Source organism: Thrips palmi, unplaced genomic scaffold, assembly GCF_012932325.1.
Source record: "Thrips palmi isolate BJ-2018 unplaced genomic scaffold, TpBJ-2018v1 HiC_scaffold_3, whole genome shotgun sequence".
Taxonomy (NCBI): Eukaryota; Metazoa; Arthropoda; class Insecta; order Thysanoptera; family Thripidae; genus Thrips; species Thrips palmi.
In genome coordinates, this window is record NW_023144630.1 from 8305420 (window position 1) to 8320283 (window position 14864).

A 14864-nucleotide genomic window follows, 5' to 3' on the forward strand; every position below is an offset into this window, starting at 1 on the left:
AAATGCAATCAAAAAACGTTTGCTTCCTGATGGGATTGTCAGTTTCCAACAAGGGGAAATAACTCCAACCAAGTTTGTACACCGAAATTGATCAAACAAGTAAAATTTACTGAAATTCATCACAATTCATCGAAATTCGACTGAAGTTCATTAAAATTCGACTGAATGTCGACTGGTCTTACAAATTTTTGTACGTTCACGAAAACAATCTCGATTTTGGGTTCTAAAACCCTTCCTCACTCAAATTTGAGTGATTAATAATTCCTCGTCCAAAAATTTTAGTCATGATCATGACTCTTCATTCTCAGTGTTCCCTGTGAACATACGTGGTTGTGTCAGATGACCACTCAAGGTCGCCAGATTCTGGCAGCTTCTGAGCCGGGTAGGCAGGTCCTTGTGTTTCTTTTCTGTTACTCTCCTGAATTGATTCCGCTTGTCCAGGCTTGGAGTCGATCGAGCTGGATTTGGATGAGAGACTGCTGCTCTTTTGGAAGCTCCAGACTCGACCCAGTCAAGCGTGCGGTGCCGGGCCTTCAAGCCTCCGACGCCTAGAGTACTTCTCGGCGTGCAAAGACCCTTACCTACCCTGTTCCTTGAGTGGCATGCAGCTACCCTGGAGGTGAGTGTAATCGCAATTGGACCCTTGCAGCATGGTGTGCACAGTAAGTTGGTACTTCTATAAGGAAATCCCACTTACAGGAAGAGGAATTTGCAGTCAAAAGCGGTCAGCGTCAGTGACTCCAATGCAGAGTCAAATCTGTAGCTATCGTTTTGCTCACATAACGATGAATTTTTGAAAATAATTGAAATTTGATTTTCTCAAAGCAAGACATGCTTTGGTTGTGTTCACTTGCAAAAGCCTAGAGCGGAAGAAAAGTAGACCGAAAACAACAAGAGCTCCATTTCGGAAACTCTAAAATAAAATTTAAATTGGAGATTGGTCAAGTTTTCCGTCTTCACTGATATAACTAATGTGCTAAGATTCATAAAATTGCAGCACTAAAATGGCTAATGTGATTCCTTAGCATCTGTGGCAGCCTATAAAAAATTATCGCGTTAAAATGCAATAAGTCTCCTAAGTTTTGGCCGGTCTGGGCCCAGACTATCACAGTACGCTAATTAAGTGATAAATGCGATGGTGCAATACAATATTCATCGATCAATGCAATAACTTTTTCATTGCGCTGATAATTCAATAACAATGTTATTGCTTTAATGCATTAACAATGTTATTGCATTAATGCAATAACAATGTTATTGCTTTTTAAATTAAGTCCACACTGGTAAAACTAAAGCGTAACTCTATGCTTGAGTCAAGCATAAAGTTACGCTTGAAGACGTTACACTTGAAATGAAGCATACTCTGGAAATTCCCCCATGCATTTAGATAGGGGGAATCTTGGCGGTTGAGCCTGTTACGCTTGATTTCAAGCGTAACCTAATTATGCTTGAAAACAGAGGGTATTACTATGCTTTAGTTTTACCAGTGCATTGTCACTCTAGGAAAATTAGTGTTCCGCTTCCTGGATCGTTCCTCATCGTGGCTGTGCTCCCGCCAGGTGGTGAAACTCCGGTGCGGCCACCCTCGCGCCGCGCCCATGCTGGCCGCCATGCCCCGCCTCAGAGAGCTGCAGTGTCCCGTGCTGAAGGACATGCCGGCCCTCCTGGCGTGCAGGGAGTTGCGGTCGCTGTACCTCTCAGTCTCCAAGGACGCATCGCTGCAGCTCATCTTCCCCAGTGTGGCGGAGTACCTCCGTTCGGCCGTCGCCACCATCGAAGACTTGGTCCTCGACTACTTCGAGGACGAAGGCCGCGCCCAGGCGGTGGACCTGGTGCTGAGCCTGGCCGGCCAGCGACGCACAACGCCAGCGCTCAAGAGCCTGCGGTTTGTGTTCAGAAACCACTCAAAGGAGCTCGACTACATGGAGCCGCAACCGCAGCTGCGCCCTCTAGCCGCCGTGGTGCACCGCCTCAAGCACCTCGTGAGTCTCGACATCGGCAAGCCGTCGGGCGAACTCCTGGACGCGCTGGATGGAGAGTTTGTCCCCAATTTGGAGCGCCTGAACGTAAGCTACAATTTTGACTGCCCTCACGAGTGGATCCACGGAAAGAAAGTTAAAGAGCTGATGCAGCGGTGCCCGCGCCTGCACGTCTTGGCAGACGCACCTAGGAGGTGCTACAGCGCCTGCAACTGCGAAGTCTGCCTGTGCGATTTTTGCACGGAGAACACGTGCCACGCCGATCTCGCAGAGGAAGGCGACTTCATGCTGTTCAGCCATCCCTCCGAGGCAAGCTGCGGCGTGGAGCACGACGACTCAGAAGTACTCATCAGTTGAAGCGTTTGCGTTTGCCTTCTATCATCAGCCACGTTTATAAGTTTTGCCTTTCGCAAGTCTTCCCGACGCGCTATGAGCTTCTGCCGCCATGATCATGTCTGCCTGATCGTACGGAAGTGCTCAGTTCAAGACCCACTTGTTGTCATCGGAACATTGGAAGTTCAGCCCGATTTTGTTTTGGCGAGTGAAGTACTTCCTCTCTTGCGATGGAATGCAGCAACAGAAGTTCAGTGCTTTGACAATGTTTCCAAATTTGACAGATGCGTGGCAGTTACATCCACCAAACCAATTGTAAATGATTCTGACCAATTTTTCACTTAGATCCTTACTTTTTTATTGTGATGAGTTGACGAGTTTCTTGAAAAGTTTATGTTTCTATTTAAAAAGTTGTGAGATTTGAGTTGTATTGTTTCTTGAAGACGTGATATCTTTTCATATTACTAGCTCAACACCCTCAATTTTCCACTGAGAAATGCCGGGCAGTCATAATACTAAGCTAATTCTCAGTACTTTACGACACAAATAGTTACTGAGAACTCTGCACCATAGGTGCAATCCTGCACCACCTTTGCTGCGCAGTCCTAATACTAAGCTTTTCGTTCGTATTACATAAAAAAAGCTCAGTAGGATACTGGGAGTGTAGTCGGTGTCAAGCTCTCAGGGCCCTAATCCTTACACGGTAAAAACGGTACCTGGTTTCCCCAGGAAGCCTATGGCAGAGACATAGGTGATTTCCAGGGAGTTTCTAGGAAAACCAGGAACCGTTTTTACCGTGTAGAGGCTAATAAACGTCCTGCTGGTTCGTCGTCCGTCCACCATCAGACCATCAGGTTAAGGGAGGTCAACTTGTCTAATTGAAGTGGTTGCCGCATCAGCTGAAATAAGTAAGACTAGCGGAAGCAATTTGTTGCCATACCTACGCCCAATTGTTGTCAAGGAAATTCAGCATGTCAACAATGAGTGTTCCAGCGAACCTCAAATTCTTGACACAAGTGGCCTATTGAGCGCAATCACGAGTAGCACCCATTTGACACCGTTGACTTGACCATGAATGGCGTATATTTGTCAAGAGATGTTGGGCGCTGACTTGAAGGTGCCATCCATGACCCAGAACTGAGCCCGTTGCAGCATTTTCATGTGCAAGCTGCTGCCGAACTCTGCCATTCTCTCCCTATCTTCGTGGTCAGTACAGCAGCCACCTGTCACCTGACGAAGTCTACGGTGAAAACGTGTGATTTTGCGTGGAATCGATTGTAGTTGACAGTTAAGAAGTACCTTTCAGAGTCGATGTAGAGCGGCGAGGCACTACTTCAAGGCGAGGGGGAATTCACTCCCGAAAATGGGCAACCGACTATTACCTTCGAAAGTATTACAGCTATTACCTTGACAATACCTGCAATTACGCCATTACCTTGGTATTACGACTATACCTTGATAATACACCCATTACGCAGCAAATACACCATAATACATGGCAATTACACAGCAAATACACCATAATTCATGACAATTTCACAGCAAATAAACCATAATACATGGCAATTGCACAGTTAATACACCCTACTACAGTGCAAAGAGGGAATTTTCCTTTACTTTGGTCACTATTTGCATCAGGGTATAGAGTATCTACGTGCGACGGTAGCGCTGCGGCCGACAAATTGCGAAATATTCTCAGTAAACAAAGCTGACAGGCAGAGGAAATTTTTGTTTCATGGTGGACGGTTTGCATGCATGATGCAGTATAAAACAGCAATGATATCACATTAGTTTTTATAATTCCGCATATTGTTTGTGAATAAAAAATCTTCCGGGTGGAAGGATCTGCAGTTAAACTATATTGAACAAATATAGATTTTTGTAATGTTTAACTTAATTTTAAATACCTTTTTCATACTTTGAATTACTGTAATGCATTGTATAATTGCAGGTAAGTGTAGTTCAACTACAGTTGAAGTGTAGTAAACTACAATTAAACTGCAAAAAAACTACCAGTTATTTCGGACAACTATAGTTTTTGACCCAGGTTGTCTAGTCTTCAGATCAGTTGATTCAGTTCAAAGTACAGTTTTACTGTAGTTTAGTTACACAGCCAGAGTTAGTTCAAAAGAGAAGACAATCTGCAGTTCAAAATTTGTTCAAAATTCAAAATTTTTAATTTTGAACCTTGTTTTCAGGGACTCTTCCTCCCTCTGACCCTTAGGTGATTGACTTCGTGTTAATTGTGTGTTTTGATTGGATGTTGCCGGGAATTGAACCTCGGACCCATGGCTTGTGAGGCAGAGCCTTGACCACTGCACTACTGAGCCCTTGTGGAGGGGGGTTGGCTACACGACCCATGGAAGGCCGGCTTTCCTCAGGAACTATAGTTCAACTGCTAGAAAACTACAGTTTTACTGTAAGCTTCTCTGTACTATGAGTGAAATCTACTTGCCTAAAATGTAATTATGAATTTGCCTCAGAAACCAAGACACCGTGGAGTGATTAATTCAGAGAGCCTTCAAGGTCTTAATTTTCAACGACTGGAGTCGTTACCTTTTCAACTTCTGAGACGCATTGCATTATAATGCTTTCTAGTTTTATTTGTGTTTGACATTTTATTATCCAGTCATAATGAATTTGATGCCACTTAGCTAGACCTTGTTTGGCGACAAGCGGGCTAAATTTTGTGGCTTGTTGATTTCCACGATACTTTGTCACATGCTACCTGACCAATATGGAACATTACAAAATAAGCAAACAGATAACAGATAGTTTTTAAGAATTGGTTACATCCAAGCCATATAGGTTTTCATATGGAAGTTGAGTGTGTCTTCTAAAAGTCTCCAACGACAAGTATTTCAACGTAAACCTTTAAAGAAATAACTAAAACTTCTAAGAGATATTCCCTTTCAATCCTTATATTATTTTAATCACTAATGTAATGTTTTCTTCTTCATATCAAATGTAGTGCTTGGACATCTAAACTAGGCCTAAGCGAAAAATTACTACAAATGGTAGTAAACATTCAATAGTTGTCATTGTGTAAAAAAGTATAAGCGAAAACTTTATTTCTGCTAAGTTCGTAGAGTAGAGTTGAGTGTAGGGAAGGCAGGGAGTAATCACGACACGACAGCTCGATGCAGAATGATCCCAGAGCTGCTTGGAGGGGAAGTTGAGAGGAGGGGGAGAGAGAGCCGAGCCTTATGAGAATTTGGGGTGAAGTAGAAAAGAAGCATAGAAGGCTATATGAAACGGTTCACACCCCTTCCCCAAAGAGCCCCAGCAGGTAGGAGTGTAATCAGAAATAAATTCAAATTATACAATTACATCAGACTTGTAAGAGAGTGCTAAATTACAGGTAAATAGCAGAACATTTATACAGAAACATAACTTGTTCTTTGTTGGAACAGAAAATAATACTAGAGTTCAACAGAAATGGTCACAATTACAATTAGTCATAATATTCAGGTACCGAGCTGTTAGACAGCAAATGGCGGAGGTCAGTATCACTTAGACTGTTCACGTAGTCCCGCAGGTTGCCCGGACGACGAGTGGCACGCTGGGGGCGTTGGTTGGCCGCGGGGGCGTGTCCGCCTCGGGGTCCTGCCGCTGCTGCGGGGGCGGGCCCACCTCGGGGCCCCGCTGCTGCTGCGGGGGCGGGCCCATCTCGGGGCCCCGCCTGGCCCGACCCGCTGGCACTTGTGGCCGTGGCAGGTGCGGGCCTCCTTCCTGATGAGCTCCCAGCTCCAGTTCCGCGGTGAGGCCCACCCTGGGGCCCTCTACCGGGTTGAGGATAGGATGAGGCTTTGGAGGAGCTACTAGGCCCACTCTGGGCCCTAGCAGCGGGTCGTCCCCTCCCCCCAGAGCACGCCATGCCGCGGAGAGGCCCACCATGGGGCCCTCTGCCGGGCAGGGAGGCGCGCTGGTGGACCGGGGAGAGGGAAGCCCGATACTTCCTCCGCTGCCTCCTGTCCCAGGTTTTGTACCGGGAATCAACTGGGCTGCGTTCGTCATCCTTACTTGTGCTGGTTTCCGGGCTTAGGGGAGCGGCGTCGGGTTGGAGACTCAAAGAGGGCGGCGACGTCGGGGAGGACGTCGTCCAGGTCGACGCCCTCGACGTCGACTCCTCGACGCGCCCTGCGTCCTGGCGCAGGGGCGGGAGGATGGACGGCGGTCTGACATCCCCGGGGGTCGACGCTGGCTCCGTGCTGTGCTGGCGCGACGCACCGCTCGCCTCCCGCATGACGATGGGGGAGGTGGCCGCGTCGACCATTGGAGCCGCGGGACCCCTGCCCGGCGTCGCGAACCCTGGCCATTGGTACCGCGGGGAGGTCGCCACGCTCGACGTGACGGGCGCGGCCCCGGGCCCTACGGGGGGCACCGGTGCGACCGCGGGCACCACGGGTGGCTGCGACGGGGGTGATGGAACATGTGGAGGATGAGGAGGCTCCGTTGTAGGAGACCCTGGTGGCGGTCCTGGTGGCGGTGGCGAAGCCTCCAGAGGGCTCGGCCCCGTCCACACGGGCAACCGCGGTTGCCGCGGCGGTGTGGTGGGCAGGGTTCCGTCGGCCGGGAGGGGGATGGAACCCGGCCCCAACTCCTCGAGAATGTCCTCTGCTACCGCCGTCCAGGGGTCGTCCTCCTCGTGCAGATCCCACCATGACCGACGGGTCCGCGTCGCGGTGGGGCTGTCCAGCATCAAGGTGTCCTCGTCGACGTCGTCCATCGGCTGGGGGGGGTCCATGGTGTGACGCCGGCGTAACTGGCTTCGTCGACGAACAAGACATTCGCCCTGCAACAATTGGACCACATAAATAACAGTGCCTTTACGTTCCTTAATTACGGCAGGCAGCCACCCATGGTGCTTCCCCGCTTTGTAATTTGCAGCCCAAACTGCAGTCCCAACCGGAAAACAAATATCCCCTTTTTCCGGGCGCAACTTGTGCGCCACGGTGCGGGGCTGCCTATTGTTCAGGCGCTGAGCCGGACTCAGATTATGTTTTCCGGGGGTGAAACGATGGGATTGAAGTGCACGTCGCAACCGGTCCTTCAGGGTCCCCCCGACGAATTTCTTGAGCAACGATTTGACAGTTTGGACGGCCTTTTCGGCCGGTCCGTTACTAAAGGGGCAGTAAGGGGCCGGCATTAAATGCCGCACCCCTAACTTGGCCAAATGCTCAGAGAAAACAGGGGAGGAAAAGGCCGTTGCATTGTCCGTGACTACTAATTCAGGGAGGCCGTGTTGGGCGAACGCTTCGTCCAGCTTTTCTAGGGCACTAGCAGTGCTAGGCCCAGACACTGGCCACGCATCGATCCAGTTAGTAGCCGGATCGACCAACACTAAAATGTAATTTTTATTGGTGGGCTCTGCGAAATCAATGTGAAGGCGCTCCCAAGGCTCAGATTCTGGCCAAGGTTTGTAGGGCGCCAGGGGCGCCATGGGGCGAGTCGCCTGACAGAGTGCACAGGCCCCCACACATTTTTCTATGTGTTGGTCGATCTGTGGCCACCACATGAGGGAGCGGGCCAACCTCTTCGTTTTTACAACACCCTGGTGAGGCTCGTGCAATTTTTGCAGAGCATACTCACGCAGGGCGCGGGGAATGACCACACGGTCCCCCCACACAAGGGTGTCACGAATAATGGAGAGGTCGGCCCGTCGCGAAAATACGGCCGAAACTCATCCCCAGGGCACTCGGCGGGCCACCCTGTGCGAGTCCAAGTTAGGACCTGAGACAACGTGGCGTCCTGCAGCGTGTGCTGCGCCACGTCCTTGGCACACAAGGCTCCAGCCCGATTGGCGGGCATGGAGAGCACATAAACTTCGGGTGGATCCGGAGGGCTACCCTGGGGGGCCTTCTCGTAAGGAAGACGGCTAAGTGCATCCGCGTTTGCGTGGCTTTTCCCTGGCCTGTATTCCACGGAGAAATCATAGGCACTTAGAAGTAAAAGCCACCGCGTCATGCGGGCACTTGCCATTGGTGAAAGCGGGTTTGTGAGCAGGTATACCAGCGGGCGGTGATCGGTAAATATTTTTACCGAACGCCCACCAATGTACTGGTGAAATTTCACCACTCCAAAAATCACCGCCAACGCCTCCTTATCAACCTGCGCGTAATTTCTCTCAGGCGCGCTGAGGGTACGCGACGCGAACGCGATAGGACGCTCTGCGCCGTCAGGATAGCGGTGCGCGAGGACCGCTCCAATCCCGTACGCGCTGGCATCCACGCTAAGACAGAGGGGGAGGTTTAGGTCGTAATGCGTTAGCACGGGAAACTGGCAAAGCAAGCTTTTCGCCGCGTCATACGCTTCCTGTTCCACCTTTCCCCATGTCCATGGCACGTCCTTTTTGAGCAACTTGTACAAGGGGGCGACAATATCAGCCCTATTAGGAAGAAAACGCTCGTAAAACGCAAGTTTTCCTAAAAAAGACTGCAATTGGGGAACGTCTAATGGTGGCGGAGCCTCACGGAGGGCCTCCACTCGATCATTTAAAGGGCTCAACCCCTCGCCAGAAATTATGTGACCCAAGTATTGAACCGAGGCCACCCCAAATTGGCATTTGTTGGCCTTGACTCGGAACCCCGCGTCACTCAATTTCTGGAGGACATTTAGTTCGCGGGTACGAAGCTCGGCCCGGGAGCGACCCGAAATTAGAATATCGTCCAGGAGGACAATAACGCCCTCAATGTTAGACAACAGGGAATCAATGATTCTCTGGAAAATGGCAGGGGCGCGCGAGACGCCGTAGGGCAGTCTGTTCATCTTATACAGGCCCTTGTGGGTGGCGAGCGTAAGCAACAGGCCCGTCTCGTCGGTCACGCATACCTGGTTGTAGGCTAACTTTAAATCGAGTTTTGTAAAAATAACGCCCCCCGCAAGCTTGGCGAAGGCCTCCGGGAGCGTCGGAAGCGGGTACGGATCCGGCTGCAAGGCTTTATTTATCGTACTACGATAATCGCCGGCGATACGTATCGACCCGTCTCCTTTGAGCACGCAGACAATGGGGGTACTCCAGACCGATTCCGTGATTGGCGTAATTACCCCAAGCTGGGTCAAATTATCCAGCTCCGCGCCTACCGCATCGCGACGGGCATAAGGGACCGGACGAGCTTTAAGAGCGACAGGCGTTACGTCTGGCCGTACCTGCAGTTCCACGGGTGGACCGGTAAATTTACCTAGGCCGCTCTGGAGACACGCGTACTTCCGTACGTGCTCCGGCACCCCGTCGTCGGCGTGCGGTACCAGGGAGGGATTCTGGACATGGTGCAAGTTTCTAGTTAGCGTATAGCCTAGAAGCGACAACCAATCGCGACCCATGACCAATGGCCCGCTGCCCTCAGCAATGTGCAATTTCGCCTGGCACGAACGGTCTCCCTGCGAGAGGAGCACAGTGCACTGTCCGAGAATTTGAACCGGTAGCCCAGTCCACTGACGCAGCCCCAGGTCCGCTGGCTCCCATGTACGGCCAGGCCACAACTTGTGAAATTGGCTGACGTTTATCAGTGTGGCGCCGGCCCCGGTATCGGGCTCGACAGAGACGGGCACACCGTCAATCAGGACACTGACACTGAGCACGTTCGGGGTAATCTCCAGCCGGTCGCCAGCAGCGGTCAAGGTGTACAAGCCGTACTCCGGACTGTACATGTTTTGTAAACACGAGTCCGCATGACCGTCTGCCGGCGCCTCGGACGCGGCGAGCGCGTGCACCGCCGGGCCCGGAGCGGGCACCGGGGAAGCAGCCGGGCTTGCGTTCGAACGCTGTGCTAGCGCCGCCGCCGCGGCCGCCTTTTCGTCGCGTTTCTTTTTGAAACACTGACTCTCGAGATGACCAACAATGCTGCAGTAATTACAAGTGCTACCGAGGTGCTTGCATGTTGTAGGGGAGTGTTTACCGCCACAACGCATGCACATCCCATCGGTTTTGGGCACAACCCGCCCACACGAGGGGCAGGGCTGGCCCGGTACTGCTTTGGCCACCTGTTGTTTTGAGGCGTTGTTGTTGCCCCGCGCCCCCGACGCAGCGGGCTGCGGCGCGGGCTGTGCCGCCGGCGCGCCCTTGGAGGGCAGCGTCGTGGCCACAGCGTGCAGGTTTTGTTGACTCGAGCCCAATTCCACTGTTGATTCGCGCGCGAGCTCCCATGCATTGAGCAACTCGAGGGCCTTGGCCATTGTCAGGTTGGGCTCCTCCAATAACCGCACTTTGTTTGCAGTGGACGCCACGCCGCGAACTAGCTGCGAGCACATTTCTTGTTCGAAATTCGTGAACTTGCAGCGAGACGCCAAACGACGCAAATCCGCGAGCCATACGCGCACCGTGTCAGACCCCTGCTTGCGATTCCTAAACCGTTCGACGGCAATAACGAGAGACTCCTGAGGGCCCAAGTGGCCGTCCAATCTTTGAACGATTTCGGCATAGGTGGCTTGCTGCAACTTGTTTGGATACAAGAGCGATGCCAGGAGTTGAAGGGCAGTAGCCCCGATATGGGCAAGGAGCAGGGGTTTCTTGTCGTCCTCATGTTCGACGGTAGCCGCCTCTAACGCGAACTCAAAAGAAAGCTTCCACACGTCCCATTCAACGGACCCATCACTTGGAAACGCGGCGTGCCGAAACGCACGCAAAACACTGGGTTCAACGCGGTCCGGTAGCACCATATCGGGGAACAGTAAGCGTAACTGATTATCGCCAAGATGCCATGCCATAAAAGTACATACCGAGGTTGTTGCTCAGAGGTAGACACCAAAACTTGACGATGGCAGGTTGTTGCCCGTTGAAGTTCGTAATCCTCGTCGCCAGTGCTAAGTTCGTAGAGTAGAGTTGAGTGTAGGGAAGGCAGGGAGTAATCACGACACGACAGCTCGATGCAGAATGATCCCAGAGCTGCTTGGAGGGGAAGTTGAGAGGAGGGGGGAGAGAGAGCCGAGCCTTATGAGAATTTTGGGGTGAAGTAGAAAAGAAGCATAGAAGGCTATGAAACGGTTCTCACAATTCCTTTGTAGAACCTGCTGCAGATATAAGTGAAGGCGGATCTCAGTAGTGGACTATTAAAGTAGAGTAGTATTAAAAAACTTTTAACTTCACTTGTTAACTACAGATAGTACTTAATACCTGGTCAACAAATAGCAGTTCAGCTAGAAAGCAGTTTACATACACAGCAAACTACAGATCCATGAGCAAACTGAAACTGGACTTATTCTGCACTTTGTTCTTACCAAAAACTGCAGTTCAGGGAACTGTAGTTTTTGGCACTACAGTTTAAACTGCAGTTTCACTATAGATCCTTCACCCGGGTTTTGAGCTTCTCTGCCTACCCCTAAAATCTTACTTAGAGTCTGTGACACCACATGTGTTTATGTCTATGGTAATTCACTGAATGTTTTACGCAGCCCTATAGTGATTTTTTAATATTTTTTGTCTAGTTGGGATTTTATTTACATTACTTAAATTTACATTACCTGAAATTACTGTAAAATCTCAGATTTGTTGTTCATTTCAACGGTGTGGGTTGTGCACAAAAAAATTACGACTGAGGACATCATAACCTAAGAAAGCACATCGACCCACAAAAAATTTTAATTTTAAAAAAAGGACATTTCAGTATGGAGTGTAAATCAAAAAAAATTTTTCGAGTTCTATGATTAAGAGGTCTGACTAAGCATGTCCGAGCCCAAGGCAAGATTAGAAATCCAACGTGCCTCTGGATACCATGATGATAGATACCGGGGTCTGAAAAGTTAATCCATACGCATGGATGTTTGCATGCATGCATGCATGCATGGGTTGCGGATCGCCATGGAATTCATATAGAAAGGTGTTTTTTTCATCCGACAGGATTTAGAATGACATTTTGTCACATAACAATGCTCGAAACTATTGGCATACAAGATAAAGGGCAGTTTGGAAGAGCACTAGCGACAAGGCGGGAGTGCGTGCATGCATGCGTGCACGCAAGCGTCGGTGCGTCGCGCTGATAATACCACTTTAAAAGCACTGAGCAGTGTATACATTCTCCATATTATGGTGAAAATGTTCCATATTATGGTGGTGCAGCTGACTTCCTAACATACCGTTGAGAATTCACTGTACCTTATAGATAATTTGACGAATTTCGTTGGTATTATGGAGAAAATATCCACCATAATATGTTGGTTCAGCCCTTCACCGTAAGACATTTTCAGTGTGTGCACGTTCGTGTCCTGCTGCCGCCAGAATAGAATGTTGACCGCGCCCTGGGCACTCACTGCGGGGAAGGGGCAGGTGACACTGAAGTCGGGGCCGAGGGCGCTGCGAAGGAGGCGCTTCGATGCGGGATCCTCGGCGCGGGCCTTGAACTCTTCGCACGCGCGGGGGACAGTGTGGTGGTACACGTTCTCCTTCCAGCGACCGCGGTTCCAGCTGCTCACTCTCACGATAACCTGCGGATCGGAGGTTACATGGAAGCGGCGCACAGTGGGCCAGAAGACCGGTGGGGCCGGCCAACATCCCAGGCGCGTTTCGAGCTCCTGAGTCGCTAAATGGGACTCAAACCGAACGTGTGACCCCACCAATGGATTCCTCCTTCGGAGAGCAATCCATGGGTGGGGTCACACGCTTAGTTCGACTTCTGTTTAGCGACTGTGCAGCTCTATCTGCGTCAAGAGTTAAGGCCGCCTCCACTGGTCTAACCCTCTGGGCGGTGAAGACGGCCAAGATCCCGGGCGCGTTTCGAGCTCCGGAGTCCCTAAATGGGACTCGATCCGAACGTGTGACCACCAATCGATTGCCATCGGAACGAGGACTCCGGTGGAGTCACACGTTCGGTTCCAGTTCCAAGCGACTCTTACGCGTCTGTATGGCAGAATCGCTCAATCGTGCCTTACCGCTACTGAGGGCATGATGTTGAAGGAGTGATTTATCACTCCGGCGGCGTAGAACCGCGTCGGGTACTTCTTGTCTTGAGTCAGGCCCCGCGTGATGTTGTAGAGGTTGAGGCCGCTGATTGCGCTCGGGCAGGCCTCCACTCGTTGCAGCTCCAGATCGAAGGGACCCTGGAGAACACCGCCATTAACTCCTGTGTGCACGATTTTAACGTACAAATTTGTACGCAATTTTGCACAAAAATCGTGAAACTTGTGCAGTTTTTCGTACAAAATTTGTACGAAAAGTTCGTGTGCACTAAAAAACTGTGATGTCTCGTACGAAATTGCACATAACATTTAGTGTGGGTGGAGTCAACGTAGAATGTACACTTCGCGCTGGAGCATGCTTGCCGTGTACCTGCAAGCACACTGTTGCTGCGTTACATGCAAGAGGTGGAGGACTTCAGCAACAGTGCACATGCTGGGTTGACTCCAGGTGGAGAGTACATGCCAGGTTGGCTCCAGGTGGAGTTTGCTACTTGAGTTTGTAGAGCAAGTTGGAAGCATGATCTCGTTTCGAATATGCGTATGCCTTCCGTACGAAGTTATGCAAAATTTCGCACGTATCAGTGCGACTTCAGAGGTCAAATGGGTAATAAAGATTTTCTGTGCCCAAAGCTTTAGTCGCGTACTAAATGGTACAAAGGTATACGGCGAGTAGAAGCTTAATAGGACTAAAATTTTTGACGGGGTGTCCTACGGGTGAGGATCCATTGTACAAGGTCGGTGTACGCCAGACCAAGGCTTGTCGTAACAGGCTTCGCGATGCACCGCCAGCCAGTCCAAACAATCTACGCCTGGCGTTTACACCTACCTTGGTCTACGGCGCTCGCCCAGCCAGCGGCAAGCTCCATATTGATAGTCATGTGCTCAGAAATCCACGTGAACGTGATACGAAACAGCGTCCCACTTATACATCCATGGTGAACAAGACTTTCGAAGTCAGTTTTTCGTGTATTGGCAAAATCAGCCTGCATTGTAAATGTCTTACGGTGAAAGGCTTCACCAACATATTGTGATGTAGGTTTTCCCCGTTACCACCTTAATTCGTCATACAAGGTACAGGGAATTCACAATGGTATGTTATGAAGTCAGCTGCACCAAGACGGAATATTTCCACCATGTTATAGAGAATCTTCTCTGTACAACTATTAGAGTGTATAACAATTTGTTTATAATATAATTTTGTTATTAGCACCACTGACCGCGAAACTGTTGACGGACTGTCCCTCGACGGTGGAGAGCAGCAGAACAGCGACTAGGAGCAACATGGCGCTAGCACACTGGACGTCTGCACAGGCTTCGCTTCTGACCGAGCGCAACGCAGGTGCAAATGTGTCCGATTCGGAATGACATAAAAACTAACACGAGTCGTTCCATTGAGTGGTTTTCCCGTGAGGCACTAACGTCAAACGCTGCGGAATCTAGTTGGTGACAATGACTACACCGTGCGAGCCATGTGAGAAAAAAACTCTAGTATAAAAGTGGGCAATTTTGTTTGCACGAACCGCTGGTAGACTGCTTGTGACGTCACATCGTTCGGGACACAACAGAGCCTAAAAGCACTGAAAAACCAAACGTGGTCTAGACCGCACCAACTGGTGTGGTCAAATGGATGACATTTTGACCGCACCAAACGTGGCCATACGT

The 14864-nt window shown here is 50.3% G+C and overlaps 2 protein-coding genes across 2 annotated transcripts; one reads left to right on the forward strand and one right to left on the reverse strand.

Moving 5' to 3' along the window:
• The first annotated feature begins 519 nt into the window (after window positions 1-519).
• On the forward strand, window positions 520-2736 carry LOC117647992. The gene is made up of 2 exons (XM_034390037.1): window positions 520-619; window positions 1560-2736. Exon 2 carries the CDS (start codon window positions 1599-1601, stop codon window positions 2334-2336), a length of 738 nt encoding a protein of 245 aa, XP_034245928.1. The 5' UTR covers window positions 520-619; window positions 1560-1598; the 3' UTR covers window positions 2337-2736.
• A 516-nt stretch (window positions 2737-3252) lies between these two features.
• On the reverse strand, window positions 3253-14575 carry LOC117648513. Its single transcript, XM_034391020.1, has 4 exons — window positions 14420-14575; window positions 13176-13343; window positions 12558-12731; window positions 3253-3333 (listed from the first exon to the last, which is right to left on the reverse strand). Exons 1-4 carry the CDS (start codon window positions 14483-14485, stop codon window positions 3253-3255), a joined length of 489 nt encoding a protein of 162 aa, XP_034246911.1. The 5' UTR covers window positions 14486-14575.
• Between the last annotated feature and the right edge of the window lie 289 nt (window positions 14576-14864).

Bases quoted from the DNA above. Each gene is read 5' to 3' on its own strand.
- LOC117647992 (XM_034390037.1), top strand. From the start codon at position 1,599: ATGCTGGCCGCCATGCCCCGCCTCAGAGAGCTGCAGTGTCCCGTGCTG.
- LOC117648513 (XM_034391020.1), bottom strand. From the start codon at position 14,485: ATGTTGCTCCTAGTCGCTGTTCTGCTGCTCTCCACCGTCGAGGGACAG. The intron at 12,732-13,175 runs GTAAGGCACGAT...TCCGATCCGCAG, and splicing joins ACATCATGCCCTCAGTAGCG to GTTATCGTGAGAGTGAGCAG. The intron at 3,334-12,557 runs GTGAGTGCCCAG...TGCGCTCAATAG, and splicing joins TCACCTGCCCCTTCCCCGCA to GCCACTTGTGTCAAGAATTT.